This window comes from Pogona vitticeps, chromosome 6 (assembly GCF_051106095.1).
Source record: "Pogona vitticeps strain Pit_001003342236 chromosome 6, PviZW2.1, whole genome shotgun sequence".
Lineage (NCBI taxonomy): Eukaryota > Metazoa > Chordata > Lepidosauria > Squamata > Agamidae > Pogona > Pogona vitticeps.
Window position 1 is genome coordinate 10,400,603 of NC_135788.1, and position 26,850 is coordinate 10,427,452.

Consider the following 26,850-nt stretch of genomic DNA (forward strand, 5'->3'; position numbering starts at 1 on the left):
TCCAAAGTATTCAGGTAGCACTTTTTCCAAAAAGCCGAGAAACTAAAATAGAGACGTCAGAGACTAAACTTAAGACGATGTACATGCAAAACTTACATCACAGAGCTAGGGACCTCAAAGCATGGAAGATTATGGAACTTTCTGAGCCATCTTAAATCTTAATCAAAAAAAAATCTCTATGTCATTCATCTCTACATATCAAATAATGCTAGCCTGTAGTTCCCTCTGCTGTAAGTTTTACTCTCATTCATCTTGGGAAAAAGAAACATGACTCATAGTGGATTTCCTTTCTTCCAAAATCAGGATGTGTAATCTGCTTATTACCAGGAGAAACATTTGTTGATTGTAAGAGACTTCTACAACTTACCCTGAGTGCAATCTTCATATTTATAGTGCTGTTGGGACCAGAATTATTAAGATGAAATCTCTGATGCATAGTTAGATCGTCACTTGTGAGGAGCTGACTAAGGGGAAGCTTAAAATTTCCCAGTGAGCACTGACGTTGCTCATCTTTGACCTAAATAAGAGCAGAAACAAATTGTCAATTTCAAAGAAACCTCTTTTTAAAATAACTACTTTCATGTTTCTTCAGATATTGGCCAAAATCCTCTAGGGTGTCAAATAAGGTTTACATAACTTGCTGTGGTAACTTACTGTGGCTAACTGATAATTGATAGGAAGTGTCTGAGTTAAGCATCCAACTGCACAACCAAGATGAACCCATCTCCTTATCAATTAGCCACAACAATTTGTGGCAAGTTATGCAAACTGTACACAACACCAATAGGATTCTGTCCATTGGTTGCATGGGGGGAATTAGCAAATTGTCCTAATCCCATTAAAAAACCCACAGGTCTTTCAGGAATGAACTGGAGCAAAAACACTGTCAGGCACATTGAGCTTCTAGAATGATACCACCCACAACTGTTTAAACAACAACACATCTTGTTGCATGTTTCAAAGTCACACACTTCTTGTTGCATAAATCTTCAGAGACTAATCTACAAAAATGTACACTACTATCCTGCATTAAGATGATAAAAGTATTTTCTTTTGAGTGTGATATACATATGCACCCCCCTGGAGGCTGCAGTCTTGGTACTTTTAGGAATTTTATTATCATTCCGTAAGGACAATAACTGGATTTATAGAAGGAGAAAGAAATGAAAGATCTCAAACGAATACAAAGGAAAAAAGATCTTACCTCAACTTCTAGCTCTTGCCGCCTAGGATTGTGAACAAAGAAAGTGAAGTTTTCTTCCCACACTGGTTCATTGGTCTTGTAGCGAATCTATTTAGGGAAATGGATTTTTAATTTGAATTAATGGTTAAAAGAACACTCTGCTTACACAACCGGGAAACCTCCCCCCCCCCCGAGAACTGTATCCCCTCCAGATAATGTCAGGACCTGCGTGGCATTGCCACTACATCTGAAAACAGCTTCCCACCAAACTGATATCTGCACCTGGAAAAAGACCTCTCTTCACCCCAGTGGGATTACTCCTCATGCAAACTATGGGTGTTACGTATATGGTCTATATTGCAACCCCGTTTGATATTTTTGCAATGCAAGACGAGGTGCAGACTTTATCCTTTGGAACCTGGAGGATGGTAAAAAAAGCTTACCAGCCCAATTTTCTCTCCCTCCCCAGGATTCACACTTTGTTGCTTTTTTCTGTGTAATCTGGGGAAGAAGAGATTCATCTCCTTCAACAAGCAATACAGAAGCTGAATAGAAGATATTAGGGCTGAGGAGAGTGACTAGAGAGTCTTCTAAAGGCTGTATCTGGTCTGCAACTTCTTTACTCCTTTCTTTTTAAACAGTTGCTTTGTAACCTTCACTTACTCACTCCTGGTGGTGGCGAGGAAGCTACCAAGGTCATATGACTGTTAAAAGTAAATCACAGAGTGGACAGTTTTCTGTGAAATAATGTTCTAGATATAAGCACTTTTCCTAACCTGTTCCAGATGTTTTATATGTTTTATAGTGGCTAGAGAATGGGCTTGGATGTAAGAAGCCTAAGGATGAACAAAATGAATATACAATTGCATCTAAGTAAGACAGGTTCAGATGATAGGCTCTTACCTTACTTTCTTGTGCTTTATGTCCAACAGTCAGTAAGACATGGGGATTGGGGTTGCTGTTCATTTTCTTTCCTGACTGAAGAGGAGGAAAGCTCAGTGAATATCCTTGGGTTCATTCTTATTTTGCTTCCCAATCCAGCAATGCTTTTTGAACTGTGTTCTTCATCTCCCACAAATGATTCTTAACTATTTTTAAATAGTTATATATTCACGGGTATTTATGAGACAAACAGTAACTACACAATCCTACCTTAAAATTTTTTGTGCAGTATACTGTTGACTTACTCATACTCTCAGCTATCTTTCCACATTCTCTCTCTATATTCTTAGAATGAAACCCTTTTACGAAATTCAGCCTCTTGTTCTTTAATACGCACTTCAACTATCAAATCCAATAAAGCAATGCTGGAACAAATAAATGAATGTTGCAGTCTGCATGCAAATGGGATTCATGGTGAAAGCGCAAACTCAGAAAGCTATTTCTGTCCATATATGATAGAATATATGGTTAAGCTGTATGCCAAAATCATACATCTTTTGGGGGCAGCAAATAAGGTATGCTATGGTTTCTAATAGGATTACCCAAATCTTTTACTAGAGACCAACCATGTGTCATGTCTGAACCTTGCTCACCAGCTGTTTAGCATTAGGTCAAACTGCAAAAGTAAACAATGATTTACAATCATTTTACAGAAACTTAAGCACACTTCAATCCTGAATAGTCAAGATGTTTTGTACTCATTTCTCAGAGAAATGCTTATGTTAAGAAAACACAGACATGGTAATTAAGCTGAAGCATCTATTAATGCTGTTAAAACACTTTATTGAGAATATCAATTAATAATTTCTGTTGAAAATCCAGAAAAAGTAACAATTAAAACAGAAGTTAAAAATGTTAGATGAAATATATACATGTATTTTCAGATAAAAACGACTGTTAGCCAAAGTTTTAAGAGTAAGAGCAATTTGCATTTAGTTTTATTTCCTACATATGCTTCTGATATTATTCTATTTTGTTAATTATTATTATACTCAAGGAATGAAACTTAAAAATGTACCCTATTTGTTTTTATTAGATACTTATTGATTTCACTAGTTCATTAATTTTAAATGGAGTTCTAATTGTTCGGCAATTATCCTATTAAAGCCATGTAAGTCATACTATTAATCATCTGTAATACTCACAAAAAGAAAAGGTGATCTCTTGAATTATACCCATGAAAATTTGCATCCCCCAAAAATATTACCATCAATACAGGGCATGTTTTGCTGATTTTTAATTTTCATTATTTTTAATGTAGCATACAGAAAATCCTAAATCACCTTTTACTGGATATAATTTACTGTGCGTTTTGGCCTTTGAAGTTTATACTTTTAAAACTTGTCTCTTCTTATTTTTCACAATTTACAGCTCTTCCTTAATTCACTGTTTTTGGTTCTTGAATGCTGCCATAAGAATTATATCCTCAATCAGACGAAACAAACGCTATGTATCACTTATTTCTGCAGTGCACAAAATCAGATAATGAAACAAAATCCTCTTAATTGAGAAGATCTGCTTTTTTTCCAAGAACAGATTATTACAAATTTGGATTTTTTTTAGAACTATTTAATATGTGAATATTCTGTTGTGTCGGACAGTACACTATTCCATAGAACAGAAAAATCCTTGTATATAGCATTCTAAAGATTTTCACCGGATTTTCCCCCTAACAAATATGAGACAGAAAACTAGTCCTCTAATTTCCTGGTCCTAGACAGAAGTAGGTACATACCTTTTGAAGCTGCTTCCCAATCAGGTTATTTACAGTCAGGAGGGGTAGGTGAGGGTATGTGCACATATTTGCATGCTTGCGGCAAAGTATCCACTCCAACTAGTGATATTCAAGCTATGTCTCTGCACAACACAGCCTGGTACCATTCTGTGTGGTCAACATCTTTTAAGAACTTCTTACTCCAGTCACACAATATACTGGAGGTCTTTCCTCCTATTTAGTTATCAGATCTGAATTAGAAATAGGGGTATTCGTATACGAATATCCCTGCGCAGATGGACTTAACAAGGGGCCAGCCCCTGCGGCCGGCCCATCCACTTACACGTCTGGCGGTGGCGGCAGCCCCACTCATCCTTCAAATCACTCCCAGAGCTCCACTCTCTTCCTGTTCGGCTACCAACTCGGCAGCCATGTAGGGAGACCCATCCTCCCTCCCACTGCCTGGAGTGGCCAGGCAAGGAGGAAGATAGTGGAGCTCTGGGAAGGATTAGAAGGATGAGCCGGGCTGCCACCTCCGGCTGCCACAGGAGTGGATGGGTACAAAAAGTTTTAATAAAAGCATATTACTGGCTTAAATCCAATTGTTAGTCTACCAGAGTAGACCCATTAAATCAAAACAATTTTGGTAAATCATCAGTTATATAAGTACAACTGATTTAATAGGTCTACTCTGATTGGCACTAACAGTTGGGTTAGTCTATATTATTTAAAAGTCAGTAGTACTGAAAGTTATAGTTAATTTCTACAAGGAATAAAGTGTCATTCACAGTAAAAAAAATGGTAGTTCTGTCTGTGTTATCAGCTCTGCTCTTGATCTTTGCTTAACTATAATTAAAGACATAATATATTTGAAATGTACACAACGCAGAGCTGCCATAATTATCACTCAGCTTTCATAGAAAAATGAATGTCATTTGTGTCTTGACATATTTTTGGTACCAGGCTTTACGTGATTTGGCACAAAACCGGAGTAGGTCAACCCTGTGCCTTCGCTTAAAACTGAAACTTTACACGGAAAGCTGTGTTAGTTTTACCTTTAGAGCTTTCTGAACAGCAGATTTCTTCAAGACGTCTGGATTATAATCTAATGGATTATGCTTTTAAATCAGAAGAAAATGAACATACGAAGGGTTAATAAGACATGCAAGGAAGCAGACCCACATGGTTAATTAAGGACGGGACAATAATAGGAGACCAAACAAACACTCTCAGAATGAAGAAAAATAACTAAAAAGTTGTTTCAACATAATCTGTCACAGCCTTTGTTCTCATTCCGTCTCTCATTCTAGGATTCTAATTTCAAATACCTTTTTGATATTTTTCCAGCAAGGCCAAGATTCTCCTCCCTTATTATTTTCGTTGCAAAGAACACTTTTCGAACTGCTACAGTGCAACACTGATTTACTGTTATTTTACTTAAAAAAATTAAGTAGCAGAAATAGGAGTGGTTTTAAAAAAGGTTAGCCAGCCCTCTGACCATTCCCATTAACATTTTCTTATTTTATTTCAGCAAAAACTGCATTATCTTGAAAGTGACTTAGACAAACTGCTAAGCATCAAGGGAAAAATTGCAATAATAACAGCTAGTGGGGTGAAGCGTTTTGTTTCAAGAATTGGTTTTTTAAAAAATTAAAAGCAGGTTTCAGAAGCCATTTTATTCCATGGATTTTTGAAAGAGAACATACAGTAAGAGTCAAGTTCTCTTTTAAAGCCCACGGCCTTACGACATTCCGAAACAGAATAACGAAAACTGTGCTATCATACTGCAATGCAAAACAGAGAGAGGACATTTGATTGCTTTGTGCTCTGAAAGAAATATTCAAAAATTCAATTGCCAAGGATTTTATTTTCTGTGGGTGAATGTATTATTATGACGTTTTTAGTAATATTTAGTTATCTCACTGCTGTTTTGCAGTGTAGCATGAATTTGAGTGAGAAAGGAAATCATGCATAAAACTAATAGGAAGCCTCCAGTGGACGAGGTGGTGCAGGGGCTGCAATACTCCTAGTTCTTGTTTAGGTGAATATGACAGAAATGGGACACTAGCCGTTATCAGGAAATACAGCTCCTTAAAGAGGATGTTTTTTCAGAGCACTAAGTAACTAAAGAATTAACTTAAAAAATATATAAATCCTCCAGAAGAAATGGCCCCAGATAATTTGATGCAGTGTACCTTTCCTAAGGAAGATTCTCCCCTCAACATAACCTTATGAAAACATATCCTACTGAAAATAATTTTAAAAATAAAAAATATTTTTTCTGCCTATACCACACGTGTGCTACTGGCAACTTGGCAAGATGTCTTAAGACTTAGGAATGGCAAAAATTGTACAGGAAGCAGGCCCATATGTATATATTCAGTGAAACACTGAAACAGAAAGATAGTGTGCAAGTCTTAAAAAACAATCCTACAAGTGGTTTTATGTTGCAAGTGTATCAGCAAATCACTCCTCCTTCCTTTTTCCTACCCTGCTTCTTGACGTACAAGGTTCAATCTCTGATAGTTATTCTCACGTTATCTGCAAAAATTCATAGGATCATGAATTTGTTAAAGTTCACATTCTGAATTTTTGTTTCACAATGTTTTTAGAAAACAATCTTCCCAACTTAGAATGAGCACTGTAACTGATTTAAATAAAAAAGCCAACAACATCAAAATAATAATAATAATAAAAAAACTGATGCCAGAGGGAATTGCAGTTTGCATGCCCTTTTCATGCAAACAAACAATAATGTTTTGAAGTTAGAAGTGAAGAAGGGAAACTACTGTTTAAAAAAATGCACAACATGAACTCCGCTTCAATCTGGGTCAAGTTGCTTTTAAAAATTATCCCCCCCCCCCCGATCTAATCTTCATTAGGTGATCCCAACAAGTATAGCATTGTTCTGACGGGAGCTGAAGGACTGGTAGCAGATAGGGATTACAGTATATGCATTCTCCTCCACAATATGTGAATTTCCTCTTGACTGCATGTGAACATTATCAGCCTAGGTGAAACACAAAATTGACTATGTATTGTCTTTCAGATAAATAATAAGACAGAATTCCCAAACTTAACACAGAAGTAAACCTAGTTTGGTAACTGTTTGATTCAATATCCAATCCAGGTAGGATAAAATGGTGTGATCTACATCAGGGGTTCCCAACCTTGGATAACCGAGGTGTTCTTAGACTACAAGTCCTAGAAACCCTAATCAGCACAGCTGGGGGTGAAAGCTTCTCGAAACAGCAATCCAAGATCACCCGGGTTACCCAAGGTTGGGAACCATTGAAAAAGAGATGGGTGCAAACATTTCCCTAGCTTCAGCTCATTTGTATGATCAGAAATGGGTGGCAGAAGAGACTGAATACTCCTCCTTCCAAAGTAAATCTCTTCTGCTTAAAGATGTCTCCAAAATGTTACACCAAATGCAAAACTGAAGTGCTAAAGATGAAAAGGACAAGCTACATTTGGCTCTCTTAGGTACTCCATTATTTCATAGTGAGATGGAGGATCAAGGGCATGATGAAATTATGGAAACTAAATACCATACTTCTTCTTGTGTTAATAGTTCTATAAATTATTTTATTAAAAAAACCCTAGCTTGTCACATTAACGCATATTTAAAAGTATCAGAAAATGAAAGTAAATATTCTTGGCTTGCATCACATCTCAGCCACAAATTCTTTCATTATTTGGCCAGCATATATTGGAATTAGATGTAAGTACCAGCTAGAGTTAATATTCTGTCCTTGGGTAGAATTTCAAATATTTTTGAAACCTCTGGCAAATGTTCAGTTTGTCTAACATGCTGCCTTCAGGCAAAGCTATATTTGTGCAGGCTAAGATGGAGAACCTGAAATTTTATGTTTACAAAAAATATATGTAGACATGGTTATTTACGGTGACAACATATAAAACCGGAACCAATATCTAATGGATAGATCAAGGAAATGACTACTGTTTATAAAGCCAATAAATACAGAAGTTATTAATTCCCCAGAATATAAGAACTCATGTATGAACAAACCCTTAGTGTTACCATCATGAAAAAAATACGTATAGCTTGGTTAATCTTAACTTCAATATTTTTATTAGCATTTCAAGCAAATTTTTAGTTTTCTTGGGTTTAGAATTTTGGATTTAGAAGCTAAATGGGTTATTTATGATATAATTATTTACATACAGCATTTATTTGCTTCCAAGTCCTGCTAATGCAGTTTACACATTAATTAAATCATAAATTAATTTAAAAATAAACTGATAGCAAAGCAGCAACGTTCTGCATTATATGAAGAACACATTCACTTATAAAGCCCATCAGTGGTCAAAGCATTATTGACTTTCTAATAACAGTCCTCAAAATGGAAATCACTGTTTGTCTGGTGGTGGAAATGGCTCTTCTAACAGGGCAATTTCTTAATGATAAAGCGCCATTAAGAAAGCTGCATATTTTTCCTAGTATCCCTTTTTTGTAACCTTAGTTGAGCAACTTGAACCAAATCAAGGAGATTCCAAACCTTCACATACATCACACGAAATACTTACAGCTAATTTTCAAAAGAAACACAAAAAGAGGTAAGCTCTTACAATTCATGACAATTTTGTTTCTCTGTATGCAAATGCCAGCATTTTCCTCATGAGTCTAATAGATTAATGGACAAACATGCCAGTCTTTGAAAATGCTAACTTAAAATGAGCAAACTTATCCAATAATCTACATTGAAATGTAATTTGAAAACGCATTAAAAATATAACACACACACTTTTAAAACACATGCACTTAAACAAAAATTGCATGCTCCACCATTCTGCTATTAGGACTAAGTGGGTTTAGTAGCACCAATCCACTCTGATGGGTTAAAAAAAAGAGAAAATATACATGTAACACCTGAGAACTCACAAATAGTGCTCTATAGAGTGAGGTAGTATTTTCACAAAAGACTAGTCCCGATGCTCTCCTCTCTTTTAAGTATCCACACCCAAAGTTTCCTTCGTAGATACTCTTTGGGACGGTTGAAATGGAAGGAGAAAGCAGAGAGTGATGGGATTGGGGTAGCATAAATGCTTAAGCAATTTTTCCATCAGCACAGTTAAGGGAACAGTCAAAGGAATCTGAAATTATGGACTGGCACAGATGTAAAGAATGGTAAACACATCAACATCTCTCATTTTATCTTTTAGTAACACTACATTAGCACAACAACGCAATTTGTCTCTTCGGTTGTTTGCATATTTCAGCTACAACGGCACCTGAATATCAAAATCCTATGACCTTCCAGAGATCTACATCTTGCTACACCATTCATATCATCTGTTGTAAGTAGTAACTCAAGCATCTCCTACAAAATTTGGTCACCCACCTGGCATCTTGACCTGTTTAAAATTACACAAAAATTTGCTGTATCGTGCGGAAGTTCCTAGTCCCATTTCATCCTGTGCAGATCAAGAATGAACCAACTATCCAGGTGCAAGGAAAGGCTCCTTCTCTTCCCAGCAAACACAACTGCTGTTTACTCCTTACTGCCTTAAACAGGAATTGTATCAAGGAGATCCTTGAACAGCAAGCACTTTCATACAACGCAACACTCCCTTCCCAACTTAAAGAACCTAAACAGGTCAAAACAGGTCAACTTCTGCTCAAAATTTTGAAGCAGTGTACACCCAGAATGAAATCTTACACATATATTATAGCAGAAAATGCATATCGAAAAACATTTTATAGCAGATTCAAATACATAGCTAAAGAAACATATTTTCTCCTGGTGCAGAAGGGTCTGCAATATAGTTGAGATGGCATCAGAGGCACTGGATGAGCCTTTTTAGAGAGGACATTTCGTAACAGACATTACTGTTGACTGAGAAGCCTTTGCTGGATTCTCAAGTGTCACTGATACAGGACGCACCTCAAAAAGCACCTTAGCACAAGATACCCACAAGCAGATTATTGGCTTAATGCACTCCGTATCCAGTCACGATAAATGAGTTCATTAAAACATTTCAATTCCAGTATTTTAAATATAAAATTTATAACCAAAATATTTAACTACCACAACTGGTTGTTTAAAAATTGAAGTCATAATTGTCTTCCTATTCTCCAGCATGACTATGTAGCCAGAAAACTCTTATTGCCATTTTTATACTCATACGTTGTAAGAAGCTATTCTTCAGAGAATGAGAAAGGTTTTAGAAATCATTCATAATATGGATAAAAATGACAAGCTACTAGTTTAACAGCTGCATAAAAAGTATATCATTGAAAAGCGCTACATAGGGTTTTTTCAGTGTAAAAAGTATGTAAATTAATACCATCAATACTCATTCGTTGTATAGTCTTAAACTTTTCAGACATTAGCAAACCTAATCTAAGAATTATATTTGTAATTTCTATACTTTTATCTGCTTGTGAGAAAACAGAATAGGCTGTTTTATGGCCTTAAAATTTTTGCTAGCTATGCAAAAGACAGGTGCAAATGGAGCTAAGAACTAATTGCGGTGCCTAACCATCTAATGCTTAAAGAAGTCTACAATACTGCCCATCAAACACCCTGGTAAGCAAGGTTGTCTATTATAAGAAAACAGCAGCTCTGAACAACCCACAACTAGTATGAAGCTGTCCCAAAACAACAGCTCAAGGACTGTTGGGGTCTTTCAGCTCAGCTTGTGTCTCAGAAGGCAACACACTCTTATTTATGTAAGCTTGTATTTTTGGCTTTTTAGCTTCAGGATTCCAATGGAAGTAATCCTGCCAGACTAAACATATTTTTCCTTTATATTCTTTATCCCTTTTACAAGCAAAAAGGTAAAGATAAACTGTATGCCGATTAAAAGGTTTTCTGGAGTTTGTCATTCCTACTTTTAACACTTTTTAGCTTATTTTCCTCTATTGCTTCAGTATTATTTCTTCCAATTAAAGACACAATAGGATTAACAACCTCAATCAGTGGAATTTTCAACTGGCATGAAGCATCTTTAATCTGAGATCTGTATGTCCAAAGTTAAAATAAAAACATAATTATCACCAAGCAAAACCAGCTTGTTACTTGGCAGAAATAAACAAAAGCTTTTGCTCTAAACATATAAATTCACGTATATGCTCAAAAGGATTCCGTGGCATTGTAGTTCACGCCCACAATCCAGTAAGGAGGTTTACACTTTCTTTGAAATTAGATTCAAGCACGTCTTGAACCATGAATTACGATTATGAAAAATAATTTATGACTGTGAAAAGAAATTTTCACAAAAGAGTAAACAACGCACATTATCAAATTATGGTCTTCAGTTTATCACTGCAGGCTTGCTACAATGAAATACCAAGCTTGATTCTACACATACATATTCAGAAATACATTCCACTAAATTCAGTGGTTTTCAATCCATAAATGATAGGAGTTGCCAATTCATGGAAGGAGAGCTACACTCTTCACACTACTTCTTCCATGAACGTAATTCTGATATTGTTCCTGAGCAAAAACTTACATTCCAAGTCAGTGAGTTTAATTTCAATGGTGTCCACAGGACTGCATCCCTAACCATATAATGGAAACCTAGGACACTCCAAATGCTTTGATTGCAATTTTCATGATCCCTAAAAATAGTGATGGAAGTTAGGATTGATAGATGTGGAAGTAGCACCCTAACATCTGTAAAGCCCCATTCCCCGCCTTTGAAGTTCATAAATCTAAGTCTCGAAATTCTTCTTGAATCCAGGCAAATCAAGTTGCACTAGAGGAGGTCCAATGAATCAGAGCAGATTTGTTAATCAACTCCTCCATAAGTTACATTTATTCAAATGAGCCTGCTCTAGCATGCCATTTGAATGAATAGAATTTATGGATGAGTTAACTCAGCAAATTCCCATCGATTTAATGGGCCTACTCTAATGGATTTACTATGCCAACCAACAGAATTTTAGGCACTGGTTTGAATCTAGAACTGAGCGATAGCTATATCTGTTTTATACAGTTGTTCTCACAATTTCTTTAAAAACACATACATATTTAACTAAACTTTTTTTGGATATCATTAAAGTTCTATTTGAACAATCTGTTCAGAAGACTGCCTCTGCAAAGCAAGTTTGGCCAAAATTATGTTTACTATACAAAGAGACTAACACTGTAGAATGCATATGAAAATGTAATTAAAACATGACGCAATGTGGGTTAGTGAAGCAAAGTGGGATAGTAGTAAGCAATGTGTGAAAGATTTTTTAAAATTTTTTTAAAGCATTCTAGAAAAGTGTCATTACAACAAGGAGACTTACTGGCAGATTTCTTGCTGAATCCAAATAAAGAATAAGCAAAGCTGATGAAAGCCCGTCATCAGCTTGGTCTTTATCAGCTCTAATACTTTTTAGCACCTAAAAATTAGAAAAATATAATTTAAAATCTGAATATTCAATAAAATAATTTGAATAAAACCACGTCAAACAACAGCATGCAAGTTAAAATATCATTACATAACAAAGAAACAATTAATCCTCTACCTTAGATCAAAGAATGAGAGAACAAAGACTTCTAAAGGTGAAATATTTCCCAGCACCTTTGACTATACAGTGGGGTCTCGACTTACGAACGGCTCGACATACGAACGTTTCGACTTATGAGCCACTCTCATAGGAATATATGGACTCGACTTACGAACTTAGATTCGAGTTACGAACTCTTTTCCCCCCGTTTTTTTTAAAGCTAAGTCATCTTAGGTTAAAAGGAAAAAAGGAAAAAAATATCCCCCTCTAGTGGCAGAAGGCGGAATAGCAGCTTCCCATTAGTTTCTATGGACGAAAAGAGCAGATACGGATTAAATGGTTTTCAATGCATTCCTATGGGAAATGCAGATTCGACTTAAGAAATTTTCGACCTGAGTACTGCCTTCGAATACGGATTAAGTTTGTAAGTCGAGACCCCACTGGTGCCATTTCTAGTCCCTGTACAAAAGAAAATGGAATTGTGCCCCTCTGCTTATGTGAGGAGGCTGTATTTCCTAGGCATTCCAACATTCTTGTGCTAAACTGTTGAGTCAATGGCTGAAATCCTGTTCTCTATATTGCGTCACACAAGGCTGATGGCACTGTCAGCCTTTCACGGTGCAGCTGCACAAAGAGGATTTCAGCCATTTTTTAATTCACTTATACCCCCAAAAAAGTCCTTGTTATTAACCCCTCCTCTTTTGAAAGGGGGAGCATGAAGGAAAGCACGCATCAGTCTTAGGCAGTCTCAGTTTGTTTACATTTGCAATGGTGCCAATGTTAAAAAAAAATACCTGATCAAGATTCTCTATGGTAGGCATCAATGTGAGCCATTCGAGTTTTAAATGCAATCTTCCTTTGGAGACTTCATCCAAAGTAAACCACTATAAGCAAAGTGAATGAAACACAGAGAGAAGCAAGGTTATTTAGTAACGAAACAGCACATGCTATTATACATTTCTAGTTCAAGATATACTGGTGGTGCTTTTCTTCTTCTTTGCAATCTTCTTGTACCAGAGGTTGGACGGCATCATACCTATTCTGACTTTGGATGCTGCAGCTATAAATAATGATACTCAGTTGCATCTTTCACTAAGGTTTCATGGTCAAGAGGTTCTTCTGCTTCTTTTCTTTTAATTTTAATCTGAATGATCAATTTGTACTTCTCACTTCTCATTATACAGCCTAAGTATTCTCACTTTCTGCATTTTACACACTGACTCTTTGGTCTTTATTCACTCACCTTAGCATTTCCCCGTTGGTTGCCTTATTGATCCATTAACCCCAATACAACGGACAGAAAATAGTTAAGCTGTCTTCTAAACAGTGGCATGACTTCTACTTGCCCCTGAAATTCAATCCCTCTACTAAAACTGTAATAAAAATAATGAATTTGCATAAAGAGTTTTTCAAATGATTGTTATCCTAATCGTAAAACACTTGTTAAGTCTTGCTTCAGTACAACACCCTAAGCAGATTAAATAATAACTATCTCTTAACATTAACAAGCATGAAAAAAATAATGTTATATATGATTTCAATAGTTGCTTGAACAGAATACTGAGTCCGTTGTTAGTCCAACTGGAGTAGACCTACTGAAACATACACTAACATATGCTTAATAAGTCCCATTCATTCAATGTGCATATTCCTATTGGAGCTAGCAAATGGATTTAGCCCAGAGATTCTAATAATCTACATGGGAAAATCTGCTGAAGGAGGGATGGTGTATTGGCATGCAGGAAAGCCTTCTGCGCTTGAATTGACTCGGTGTAAAGGCTGACCACAGCCAGAGCATTTAATGCCCAAGGTAGAAACTTACCTCATCCAAATAACGCTCCTTTTCAACTTCAGTTAGGTCTATCATGAGACTAAGAGAAGAATACAAAGTATTACAAGAGAACAACTATCTTTGTGAGTTGTGAAGCTGGAGTTCTATGAGACTAGAGTGACAAATGAAGTATAAATGATGATAGGCTACTCAGTTACAGTATGCTCTCCTTACAAGAAAGAACAAGCAGAATGGAAAGAACAGCATTTCAGCAATAACTGGGAATAATTATTTTGGAAAGAAAGGAACTGATGCAATACAAAGCAAAAGGTAACTGTCCATCACATTTGTGAATTAAGACAGGTACATTTGCAATTGCTGCAGAAGGAATAGAACTTAGGACCCTGAATTGGGATAAGACTATTCTACCTGGGGGCGGGGAGGGACCAAAGCACATTTTAGAAGAGGGCATCAAGGGGTTTCCAATGGTTGTTCCTTCTTCAGGCATGCATCAATAGCTGAGGCAAACCACAACTTCTTAAAATAAAAAAGAAATAACCAATTGGAATTGTGTACTGTTATTTTTGTTACAGTCAACATTTGCTTTGTTTGCATGAGGTCGGCATTTATTAAATGGCAGGGACTATATGCAGTAGCATTTGAAAAGTCTCAGCATTATGTACATGTCCATATTTCAGTGAAACTGTACTGGATATGTTGACTATTTCAATGTCTCTTGAGTTTAAATCCTCTTTCCATTTATAGACAGACGGGTTTTAATAGTGGTATGTTAATTTAAGACAATGGAGGAAATATGAATTTATTGGAATTAAACTTTGTTTCAAAAATTGTATCTTTTGAAATATTTTATACAAGCTAAAGAAAGAAATATTCAACATGATTGCTTGGATGATAATAGTCATGTTGTTGTTTTTATTTACCTGCCCAGAAAGTCATCCTTATCGGGGTCTTCATCAAAGAGCTCAATCTCCAACTCCTGTCCAGGGTGTTCATACACTAAGGCCTAGGAATATAATAGTTAAGAAGAAGAAGAACATGGTGTGTGTTCAGTGTAAATGTGTGGTGCAGTTTGCAACTAGATTATGCAAAATATTAATTAGAACAGAATTAAATGAAATAGAGAAAAGAAAGAAAAAAAAGCAGAACAGATAGTGTCCTGATTACATTCCTGATACACAGGTACAATCGGCCAAATTGGTGCAAAAATGAACAATAAAAAACAAATGTGGATTGTGACTTTTTACCCTGACTACCTTCAAGATTCCTTTATGAGACCTATTCAGTCATTCCACCCACATAAAACTACTTGAGAGGGAGAGAAGGAGCTTCTCTGGACTCTGTGATTCTCACAGGTATCTGGTTAGCCACTGTGGGAATAGAATACTGGGAACAGACTAGCCTAAGCATAGATTTTCATATGCTTTTATATTTCCTGTCCTTGCCACTTCCACCTCATCTTCATTGCTGAGCCCACACAACTCTTGCCATATTGGGAACTAAGTGCCTGTAGCATGGAGCCTCACACAGGGTCTCCATGCAATTTATTATGCCAGGGGTTCCCAACCTGGGGTCCCCAGATTTTATTGGACTAAAAGTCCCAGAAAACATGGCCAATGCAGCTAGTGACAGCTTCTGGGAGTTTTAGTCTAAGAACATCTGGGCACCCAAGGTTGGGAACTACCGTATTATGCTAATATTCCAGAGTTCTAAATTGCATCAGAAGCCTACACATGCAGAGCAGGCCCTGGGCTGTGTTTCCAGAAAGCCTAAACAGGATTAAAGTTAATAGTTGTAAGCACAAAATAGCCAACTGAGAATGCATCTCAAAATGCTATTCTAAATCTACTGACATTTAAAAAAACAACTTCAATTTGTATGCCTAAAATATCTGAGATTTCAGTGAGAGAAATATGTCTGGGATGCACATTTTATATTGACCAGTAAGTTTTATAGGGCATAATAATATTTTGTGGCCCACCTCATCAAAGATAGCAATCCTTCTCTTTTGGCTACATTTGGCTAATTGTGGATTGAGCAAATCTACACAGTAGTAGCTTACTCGGTAGCACCAAGGTGTATAAATACTAGAGAAAAATTTATAAAGTCATTATATTTATCATTATACCTAAAGGAGGCAATAGGATTCCTCATGCTTAGTCAGCAAGTAGTAGTTCTGGGTAACCTAACCAGCTATAATAGCTGCTGATCACTTTATATTACTTACGCTGTTATATATTGACCAATAACTAGACCAGTTCTGAGCATGCTAAACAGTACAAACTAAGGGTCTGGTTTCTCCTTCAACCTAATGTTTTTAATAATACACACAGAGAGCATTTTTTACATGAAACACAAAAACATGGTTTTTGGCTATAAAAATCAGATGTGTGTTTATTTCCTCTCTCAACACTTACCCAATTCACCATTAGATTTGTATAATTTGTATCTAACAGGAAATTATAGTCTGCTAAAAAGTTAAAGAAAAAGTGTGGGAAAGCAACATGCAATATCACTCCTGAAGATTCTATAATTACTTAAGAGGTATTTGAAATAATGTACTGTAACCAATATTGACTCAGATATGCAATGATACCACTCTGATGGCAGAAAGTGAGGAGGAATTACAGAACCTCTTAATGAGGGTGAAAGAGGAGAGCACCAAAAATGGTCTGAAGCTCAACATCAAAAAAACTAAGATCATGGCCACTGGTCCCATCACCTCCTGGTAAATAGAATGGGAAGATATGGAGGGGGTGACAGATTTTACTTTCTTGGGCTCCATGATCACTGCAGATGGTGACAGCAGCCACGAAATTAAAAGATACCTGCTTCTTTGGAGGAAAGCGATGACAAACCTAAACAGCATCTCAAAAAGCAGAGACATCACCTTGCCGACAAAGGTCTGCATAGCCAAAGCTATGGTTTTTCCAGTAGTGTTGTACAGAAGTGAGAGCTGGACCATAAAAAAGGCTGGTCACTGAAGAACTGATGCTTTTGAATTGTGGTGCAGGAGGAGACTCTTGAGAGTCCCCTGGACTGCAAAGAGAACAAACCTATCCATTCTAAAGGAAATCAACCCCGAGTGCTCACTGGAAGGACAGATCTTGAAGTTGAGGCTCCAATACTTTTGCCATCTCATGAGAAGAGAATACTTCCTGGAAAAGACCCTGATGTTGGGAAAGTGTGAAGGCAAGAGGAGAAGGGGACGACAGAGGATGAGATGGTTGGACAGTGTCATCGAAGCTACCCACATGAATTTGACCCAACTCCGGGAGGCAGTGGAAGATAGGAGGGCCTGGTGTGTTCTGGTCCATGGGGTCACGAAGAGTAACTTAACAACTAAACAACAACAATGAATATTGATTACTAATATTAAGTTTCATACCTCATAAACTTCATTCCACTTTGGATTGAGATTTTCTTTAATAACTTTGCTTTGGAAAATTTGATTACCCACACGAATGATTCCATAAGGATCAGACTTTCCCTTAACAAGTCCCTTTAAGTATGTATCTTTTCCCTCAAGATCCTGAGCTTCAATGAAGTGTATCCTTAGTACACCCTGCCAAGATGTGAGAAAAGAGTTACCAGACAATATTCAATTAAAAAACAATGTTAAAAATGCTTTCTAGCTATTCAGATTTATAGTGCCAATTTATAGTTTCTTCACTTAAAGTCTTAAATGACCTCTACAGTAAAAAAGAAAAACCTGTGCAGAGGAGACTATCATGAAATAACTTTTCAAACACAGGGAATAACTTCTATATTTTCGGAAAGTAACATTTACTATAACAGAACATTCCTGGGCTTAGCTTCAAAACTGACATACAGTTATAAAGTATGCTGCTTCTATACTGCCCCACACTACTTAAAGCACTTTCTGGAGGATTACAATTAAAATTATGCAGGCTACACATTGCCACCCCTCCCTACAAACTGGGAACTCAATTTATCAATCCAGGAAGGATGGACGGATGAGATAACTTCGAGCCAGCTACATGAGCCTGGGACTGAACTCACGTTGTGAGCAGAGTCTTCACTACAGTTTAGCTACTCTGCTGTGAGTTATAGTTTCCAAAGAAGTAGCCATGTTAGTCTGTGCAAGCACAGACAGACCAAAAGAAAACAAAAACAAAAACATTGTGGCACCTTAAAGACTGTTATATTTCAACGGGAGCTTTTGCAGGTACCAAGGTTCTGTCTAAGATGTGCGGCTGTGAGAGTGTAAGTCACTCTCCCTCCACGTATGGCTCCTCCTCCTCCACGCACCCACAGTGATCGTTTCCAGCCCCTTTGGTTATGGTTGTGACACAACTCCCCACAGGGGGAGCACAGTCATGTGTGCATGATGTGCAGCCCTGCCCAGCAGGACTGAACATTAGAGGAAACATTGATCAATACATCTTTGAATGGGTCTAAGAAAGCTCACACCAAAATACAACTTTTAAAGTTCTCCATAATTCTTCATCCATCTATTTTTATATGCCATCAAGTCACTTCCAACTATCCTATAAATTACTAATCTCCAAAAAGGTCTATACTTAACAGCCCTGTTCAGGTCTTCCAAACTAAAGGCCACATTTGTCTTTAATCTTCTGCAGTGTATATTTGACGTTAGATGCTATAAAATGTTAATGTGAGAAGGAAGAAGCAGGGATATCCAAAAATTTGGCCAGCTGTTGCTGTTGCTGTTTTAGATGTGTCCTACAAAGGTATAATAAAGATATGGCAGTATTCTGGAGAACCTAAAAGCTTGCACGCCTTTGTGAAATTTTAGTTGGATCCAGAAAAAGGATGTCATAGATTCTGGGTTGTAAATTCTTTTTTCATTTTGTTGTCCTGAACCAAGATGGCTATCTTTGTTTTTACGTTTGTTTCTTAATGTCCCCTCGTATGTAACCACAGCAATCACTTTCCTGTGGCATTTTCTAAGCTCTGTTAATATTTGGTACTCCAGAATTGCACAGGTGGAGCAAATGGAGTTAGTCCATCCAAGTTACTTGACAACTGTGTTAGAAGGACCCTCCAACTGGGTTCAAGTACATGGTTCCAGACTTCTAAACATTATCACAGTAAAATGGGAACAGCACAAAGAGTCATAAGATGTTACCATGTGATGATTCATATCACCTTACAGTTTATAGAAGGCAAATAACTGCACTGTTATCTAGTCTTCAGCAGTTGTTCTGATTTAGTTTGTTCAGTATCTAGATTGTAACGTTCCTCAGAAATAATGAAAATTGTATTATTTCAGAACATTATACAGTAATTCTTACCTTTGGTATGGGAAACCGCAACTGAGCAATCTGAACCTCACTAACAAGAGGAACAGTGATCCGATTTGGAAGTACCAAATAATTGGATATTATATCTAGTATTATCGTGTCTGATAAACCACTATGGGAAAGAAAACAAACAATGTTATTCTGAGGCATTCTATAAAAAGGTTTCACATGCTGTTGCTATCTAAACAATAATATTTGCTAGTGGCAAATTCCCTCTTGTTTATATATGTAACTAGAATATTTTAACTCACGTATTTTTAAATGACATTTTTGTCCTTCTCTGGATGTAAATAAGTTTCAGACAAGTAACTCATTCAAGTTCTTGAACATTTGCTGATCTTCCATTTTAAAAGCAACAATTAGATTTGCAGAGAAGTATATATCTGTAAACAGCCTAAATTTTTTTTTTCCTCCATCATACTTTGGTCATAATTCCAAGCTACTAGATGTATGTTCATAAAATCTGCTTTTTTGAACTTTCTAAGTCTCTCCCCCACCCCGTGAATGTCTTTGACTAATCTATAGCAGTTTTTCCCAAACTTGGGTTCCAAGATGTCCTTGGACGAAAACTCCCAGAAACCTTTACACTAGCTGGGGACCCAAGGTTGAGAATCACCAATCTATAGAATTATAAAAGGACAGGGGAGAGGCCATGAAGGCGTAAGTCAAGATTAAACAGTTGCACAGCCCACCAGAGCCGGTGGGTTGGGAGTGCCTCAATAAGAAAGACATGTTCAAGACACTTTCCTAATTTGCTTGCCTCAATAAGAATAATACTTGAATGTACTCCAACTACCTTTGCCACAAGACTCTCCCTATGTGTATCTGAGATCTATCTACTACCTGAAAGCTGCAATGATCCGAAAACAAAACCAAGTACTGTTATTAAATTCTGATATTTGCATGATTCCCAGCATTATCTTCAGTGGCCACAAGATGGAAACAGTGGCTCAGAGTAAGGTGAACATCTAATAACTGCATATAAACATTATTCATTCCTCCCTTATCTCCCACTATAACTGTGGAATATAAAAGAATGCTAGATAGACTACCCTGTTTCCTTGAAAATAAGACAGGGTCTTGTATTAAAATTTGCTCCAAAAAACGCATTACGGCTTATTTTCAGGGGATGTTTTATTAATTTTTCATGTACAACAAACTACAATTATTCAAATATAGTCCTGTCATCTTCTTCTGTTGCTGCACAATGATGGAAGCCGGGGTTTCACTCAACTGGGGCTTATTTTTGGAGTAGCGCTTATATTACGAGCATCCTGAAAAATCATACTAGGGCTTATTTTCAGGTTAGGTCTTATTTTCAGGGAATCAGGGTATAAGTTAAAGCAGCTTCCAGAAGTGCATCAATTCCTTAATTAAAGCAACTACAATGACACAGTTGAGGTCAGATTTGTTTGAATATTTAGGGAATAATCTCTCTCCTCCCCTCCTCCCCATTTTAGAAGAGCTGGGAGATGTTACATAGAGCTGGTGTATGGCAGATCAGGAACTAATGAAGTGTCATTCATTCTGATGAAGAATGAATTAAGAACCTAATACATAAGTCTTTTTTCCCCAGAAACAAAACAATAAAAATATTACTAAGACCAATCCATGTGTTTTCTTCTGTAAGACTAGATATACAGTACTCTTTCCTTGTACAGTTTAGTTAAATAGAGAGGGTCCCATTAGGGCCCATGGGAAGGGACATGCCTTTCAGCACTGATTGCAGGATGAGAGACTGCATGAAAGACAGGGTATATTCATAAATCTCATATGATGTATAAAACTCTTCAATACTCTGTGATGGTGAAAAGCGCAAGGTGTGAAATCTGCCCCCTGTGAACAAAAAATATAAATAGATACTGGGCCTTTACAACTATATATTTTGAACTAGTGCCTGTAACTATTAAGGACTTAAAATTGTACATTTAAACTGCGGTAGCAATTACTATTCAGGCTAAGAAAACAGCATTCAAGTCCAGATAAAACCAGCACAGTTCAAATAACAGCAAATACCAAGGGGTTTAAATTGTTTACACAGACAGTGGCTGGTCTGAACTATTTGCAAATGTCTTCAACATTTGCTTATGCTGTCCTTGTATATGTTCTACCAATGGCGCTGTTAGGACTGTCCACAAGTTTTAACCAAAAGTTGATGTTTCCGTAGCGCAGGCGCTGTCTAAACCCACTAGTGTGGATTCATGGAGAACCACGTTGAAGAAGTTGATGTTTCCGTAACAACAGCTGACAGGAATGTTGACTACCCAGACATGGCTGAGATGATTATAAAAACATATTCTTTCCTCTGCTACCTTGCAAAAGCCTGGTGCCAAACTTGACAGATACACTTCTTACAAAGTGTGCCAGAATGTTCACATGTGATTTATTTTGTGTTTGGCATGCTTGAAGTCAGCTGCATTTAAAGGAACAGAATACAAGTACTACTTCACCACGTCTGACCTATTTAAAGGTAGGAACATATATGAAATCCTTCTCAAATAGTTAATAGCAATGAGGCAGTTACATTAGTGAGGATTTTTAAAATTGTCAGTATTTTTGAACAAATTTTTTTAAAAGGTAGTTAGTAATTCTTAATATTAAGAATTACTAGATAGAAAAAAAGCATAACATTGCACTTTTCTGACTTTTCTGAAAAGACTAATTGTTCTGGATCGGATTGACGTTTTCCTAAAAATTAGCTGCTAAAATACATCGAATTAACACTTCAGTCAATATTTCCAATCTTGTGGCGAACTCACCCACAGAAGCAGAAAGTGTTTGGATTTAAAACTCAACTGCAGCACACGGACTACACAGTGAGTAATTAAACAAAACACTTATGCAAATGTTAATGTATCTGCTGGGTGCACCTCATTAAATGCATAGCAAGATAAACAGCAACAACCCTAACCAGTGAAAATGTTCACAGACTGAGTGTTAGTTAACAATTGGAAACTGAACTGAAAGTCTGGCTACCAGGTCATTTTGAAGCTTGACTTCTGCATTTGTACTCCCATTATCCTTGCCAACAGGAAGATAAAAGAGAAGATGAAGCTTAGATGAAATGTGACAACTGAATCAATGACTTTACTACACGGAACTGCCAATGCATTTCTTCCTCAAAAGTATTATCCCATCTTCTAAGAACTGCACACTGAAAAGAATTTACTGCAACTAATGAGAGCCACAGGAATAAAGTGAACCCAGTTATGCCTAGCTTTTAACACACAAAGGCAATGTAAAATGACTACAAGTAATGAATGTCAAGAGAAAAAAAAACATTAATAAGGAGCAAGCACATATTGCAGATATGTTACTGGGCGGAGTGCTACAGGTTCACCACAAATATTTACAACCTCAAGACCAGACATTCTCTGATTGCAACAGAACAAGCATGACTACATTCCTTCCTTTGAAGAGATGAACCAAGTATAGACAGAGTACTGGCAGCATTTTTTATATAAGAAACATGGTGCTTTCTTTAAGATGCTGCACTACAGCAGATTGCAAAAGATGACACTGATTCACTAAAAAAACAGAAAGTTGAACAGTGGAGCACAACTCAACTTTTATCACCTGTAATTACTTTCCTCAATCACTTTACAAAATTATTGTAGTATTTTGCTATCAAGCTCATATCTGCTACTACACTCATTAGAATGTTTATATACACATACATCTTTAAACAGAGAAGGAATTAAGTCAGGAACCTAACCAGCATTTGAAGAAAACACCATGTATCAGTACATCTACAGTCTATACAACTTTCTGCAGTTCTTAATATTTTTACACTGGATTAACACTTTACAGCAAGCCTTTTTATACTTAACACAGCAACTGACATGAAGCCGTTGTAACTTACCAAAGCAACTTATGACTGTTAGGTAACATAACTCCCATGATTTTCAGGGTAAAAGAATGCCTCTTGCATTCTCTCTCTTCCATAAACTTTTGCACAGTTTTCTATGCCACACAGGTATTTATTTCTTATTACATGGACACATAAACAGTGCTAACAGCTGCTGGAGCCTTGATGCTTTAACTTTCCACCAGTGAAATAAGCCAGATATGCCCTTTTGCGCTTGCAGTAAGAGCTTGATAACCAGTTTTAGATCTTGCTACAGTGTTCACTGTTATTCTACAGTGTGTCTACCACATACTGCAACTATCTTATTAGCAGTCCCCAACCTTTTTAGTCCTGCGGACTGGCTGGGGAAGGCAGAGCAGCCTGTGTTTGTGCGCATGCACAAAGGAGCGTGTGTGCTTTCACGCAGGTGCATGCGCACTCATCCACTAGCGCAAAGGGCGGCGCAGCACTTGTGCGGGAGGGAGTGTGTGTGGGGGTGGAGGTCTCTCTCCACGTCCCAGTCTGGCTCAGGCCACGGACCGGCCAGACCGGAGGTTGGGGACCTCTGATGTAGATAACACATATAACATACATAATTTGTTATCTGCAAATTTGGATACATCTGCATGTGCACACAAACACAACGAACAGCATGCTTCTATTAATGCAGTTTTATTCCATTTTCAGCTTACTTTAGTCCTGGAATATCCAGAAGATTGGTCAGTCCTGTCCAGTTGATTTCCAAAAGCTGAATAAACAAAAAATAGTATTGCTTAGAGTCTCTCCAGCTTACAAAACAGGAGAAACACTCATAATTCTGACAGTCAGAGTGGTCCCTGGAAGAAATCAGTTTAAGGATGTTGACTGAAATGAGAATTTTAGTGAACATTTTGAAAATGAAAAAAGAATTTGCTTTCAGGCCCTTCATAAGTACTGTACAGGAAGGATACAATGTATGTACACATTAGAAACGGGCAGGGAAACATTTAGACCAATTTCTTGCAAAGGACAATCTAGTCTGAAGTTCTAAAACAAGTTTACAGTATTGTGAATTTGGAATACTGTATTCTTCACATAAAGTATCAAGAAAAGTGATCTGAAAATAAGCTTTTTATTTGTTTCATTTAATACAAATGACCACTGAAGAACTGAAACATTGCTTAAAGGCAATATTAACATAATTTTGACAATAGAACTTTGTAGCATTTCCTTGTTCCCTCTCATTGTTGGAGAACTCTTGTATTTTAAGTATGGCATGTTTGCAAACCTTCCCAGACGTCAGCTGAACTACTGTTACCAGATCACAGTATTTGCATAGAATACGGCTGAACAACTATGGCCCTCTCAATGTCTTCACTTACAATTTCCATCAGTCCTAGTTAGCACAGCTGATAAAGAGGACTGTGGGCATTCCATGCCATCTCTATTTGTAGAGTGATGGTTGTCCATTCCTACTCTAAACAGTAAAGAGAAAAAAACTAAACTTTTACCTAAATGGGTGGGGCTTCATCCCACCTACGCGTTCTAGCACTTCACATTTTGTTTAAAAATATATTTAGAGTTCGTCCAGAATGCTGAGAATGTTGCCACACTTCTTGCATTGAAGACTAGATCCTATTGTTAAGAACAACAAGCTGGCTGCCTCAAGTGACAGGTGATAACCCTGCATAATAACAAGAGTACCAATTTTTATTTGTTTGTACCCATAGACAGCATATCAATTAATGTTCCAATTCTTGGATTTATAATTCAGGTTTTTTAAGAGCATGTATCTCTGTCATTGAAACAGAGATCAGGAACAGAAGATTTCTAACACAAGCACAGGAATGCTACCCCACAAACAATGATATTTTAACCTTTATTATCTGATTAAAAGGAATTCCGATTAATGTATCATGGATAATTCTTCTGCATCAGATAAATTTACTCCTAAACAAATCCTGATATCTCCAAGTGGCCAGGGCAAAACCTGCCACATTAATGCTAATAAGAACTTTGCTTAATGCTAATAAGAAATTTAATTTTGACTGCATTAAAATCTTGAGATTTGCAATGCAATTAAATAGTGAGTTATTGGCACTGATCAATAAGGGAAGGAATATTTTTAACAGAAAATATTGGAAGCCTCATGTTGCAGTGGTTAAACTGCAGTACTTCAGCCAAAACTCTCCTCACAAGTTCAGTCCCAGGTAGCCAGCTCAAGGTTTACTCAGCTTTCCATCCTTCTAAGGCTGGTAAATGGAGTACCCAGCTCTCTGGGGATGCAGCAAAGCGTAGCCTGCATAATTAAATTGTAAACTACCCAGAGAGTGCTTTAAGTGCTATAGAGCGATATAAAAGCAGCTTTGCTTTTGTGTTTGACATGTTATCCTGTGCCACAATTTTTGTGAGAATAATTAGCACTTAAGAATACTACAACAGAGTTGCTATGGAACAAATAGTTTTAAATAAGAAAATCAAATGATTCTGTCCCACAATATTGATAAAGAAAACCATGGGATGGCCTTTATAGGTTACTATGTAGAGAGTGGTACAAGGATTCTTTCCTCATAAGTCTTAGCTTATACATTTTTCTAGCACTGTTAATTCTACACTACTACACTGAATGAGAAATGCATTTTGCTTTGCAAGTTGGGTCCTGAATGTATTATGTTTTGAACAATTATGTAAACTATTGGGGATAAATGGTCAATTTCCCAGGTAAGCAGTAGATGTTGGGTAAGATGAAATATATTTGATATGCAATGTGTATATGCATATAAAACCAGCATACAGGTGTGTTTCTTGATCAACTGAACTTCCACAACAATGCCCTTCTGTTACACCCCTACTCCCACCATCCTTGCCTGGTAAACTAGTGCCTGTTTCTACCATAGTTCTCACATTTTCTGTCCTCCCACAGAAGATTTAATTGAATTTACCTGGTTGTAAATGTGCAAACATCTCCCAAACACAACTGCTACAGTGACAGCGAAGCCTGCTCCCTATTTCCAGGACATGGGGGGGGGGGCTCCTGAGGTTCTGTCTCTGCAATTCCTTGAACAGCCCAAACATATATACATTAAGTAGCTCTGGACTGTGCCACTTCAGACCACCAAGTAGCAGCTCTCATGATTTAATATTCCTCTGCACACAGACAAAATAGATCTGCATATATAGTTAGATGTCAGAAGCAGTGTTTTTGCCTTCCCCTTAATATACCAATTTTCTCTGTGTAGAGAAAATTTTCATCTGTAAAAGCATTCACTCAGGTGAATCCTCTCTGCAGCATGAAAAAATGTAGTCCAGATTCACACTTACACTTGAATCTGCCATTTATGAAAACAAGGCCTAAGTCTTGTGTAAGAGTTAAAATGTTTCCACTGTGAAGAATGATTGAACTCTGGTACATTTAGTCCAACTCACCCCATTTACTACAGTAGTAAAGTGTCAAAAGGGAAAGTATATGCCTAATCATGCAAAACCTAGGACATGGTGTACTTCACAGTACTCAAACAGCAAACCAAGTTGTGAGCATAGATGATCCCCTTCCTTTACACGCTCACACTTGCCTCAGACTGGAAAAGGAGGACGTGCAGTTTGCAAAAAGCAAGCTGTATTTACCAAAGTAAACAAAT

General features: G+C 37.1%; 1 protein-coding gene across 6 annotated transcripts in view; it reads right to left on the bottom strand.

Moving 5' to 3' along the window:
- Positions 1–26,850, bottom strand: part of ESYT2 (extended synaptotagmin 2) — a 66,876-nt gene that overhangs the window by 11,286 nt on the left and 28,740 nt on the right. For 2 of the 6 annotated variants that reach the window (XM_073002899.2, XM_073002897.2), the window contains exons 7-18: positions 23,926–23,981; positions 19,378–19,498; positions 17,487–17,663; positions 15,022–15,104; positions 14,132–14,180; positions 13,104–13,193; positions 12,106–12,201; positions 8,746–8,847; positions 4,895–4,957; positions 2,087–2,161; positions 1,205–1,291; positions 368–517 (exon numbers count right to left, since the gene is read on the bottom strand). In XM_073002899.2, coding sequence (XP_072859000.2) covers positions 368–517; positions 1,205–1,291; positions 2,087–2,161; positions 4,895–4,957; positions 8,746–8,847; positions 12,106–12,201; positions 13,104–13,193; positions 14,132–14,180; positions 15,022–15,104; positions 17,487–17,663; positions 19,378–19,498; positions 23,926–23,981 — 1,149 coding nt within the window. The remainder of the gene's footprint in view (positions 1–367; positions 518–1,204; positions 1,292–2,086; positions 2,162–4,894; positions 4,958–8,745; positions 8,848–12,105; positions 12,202–13,103; positions 13,194–14,131; positions 14,181–15,021; positions 15,105–17,486; positions 17,664–19,377; positions 19,499–23,925; positions 23,982–26,850) is intronic. The other 4 variants (XM_078378522.1, XM_020779706.3, XM_073002898.2 and 1 more) reach the window with 3 other exon arrangements.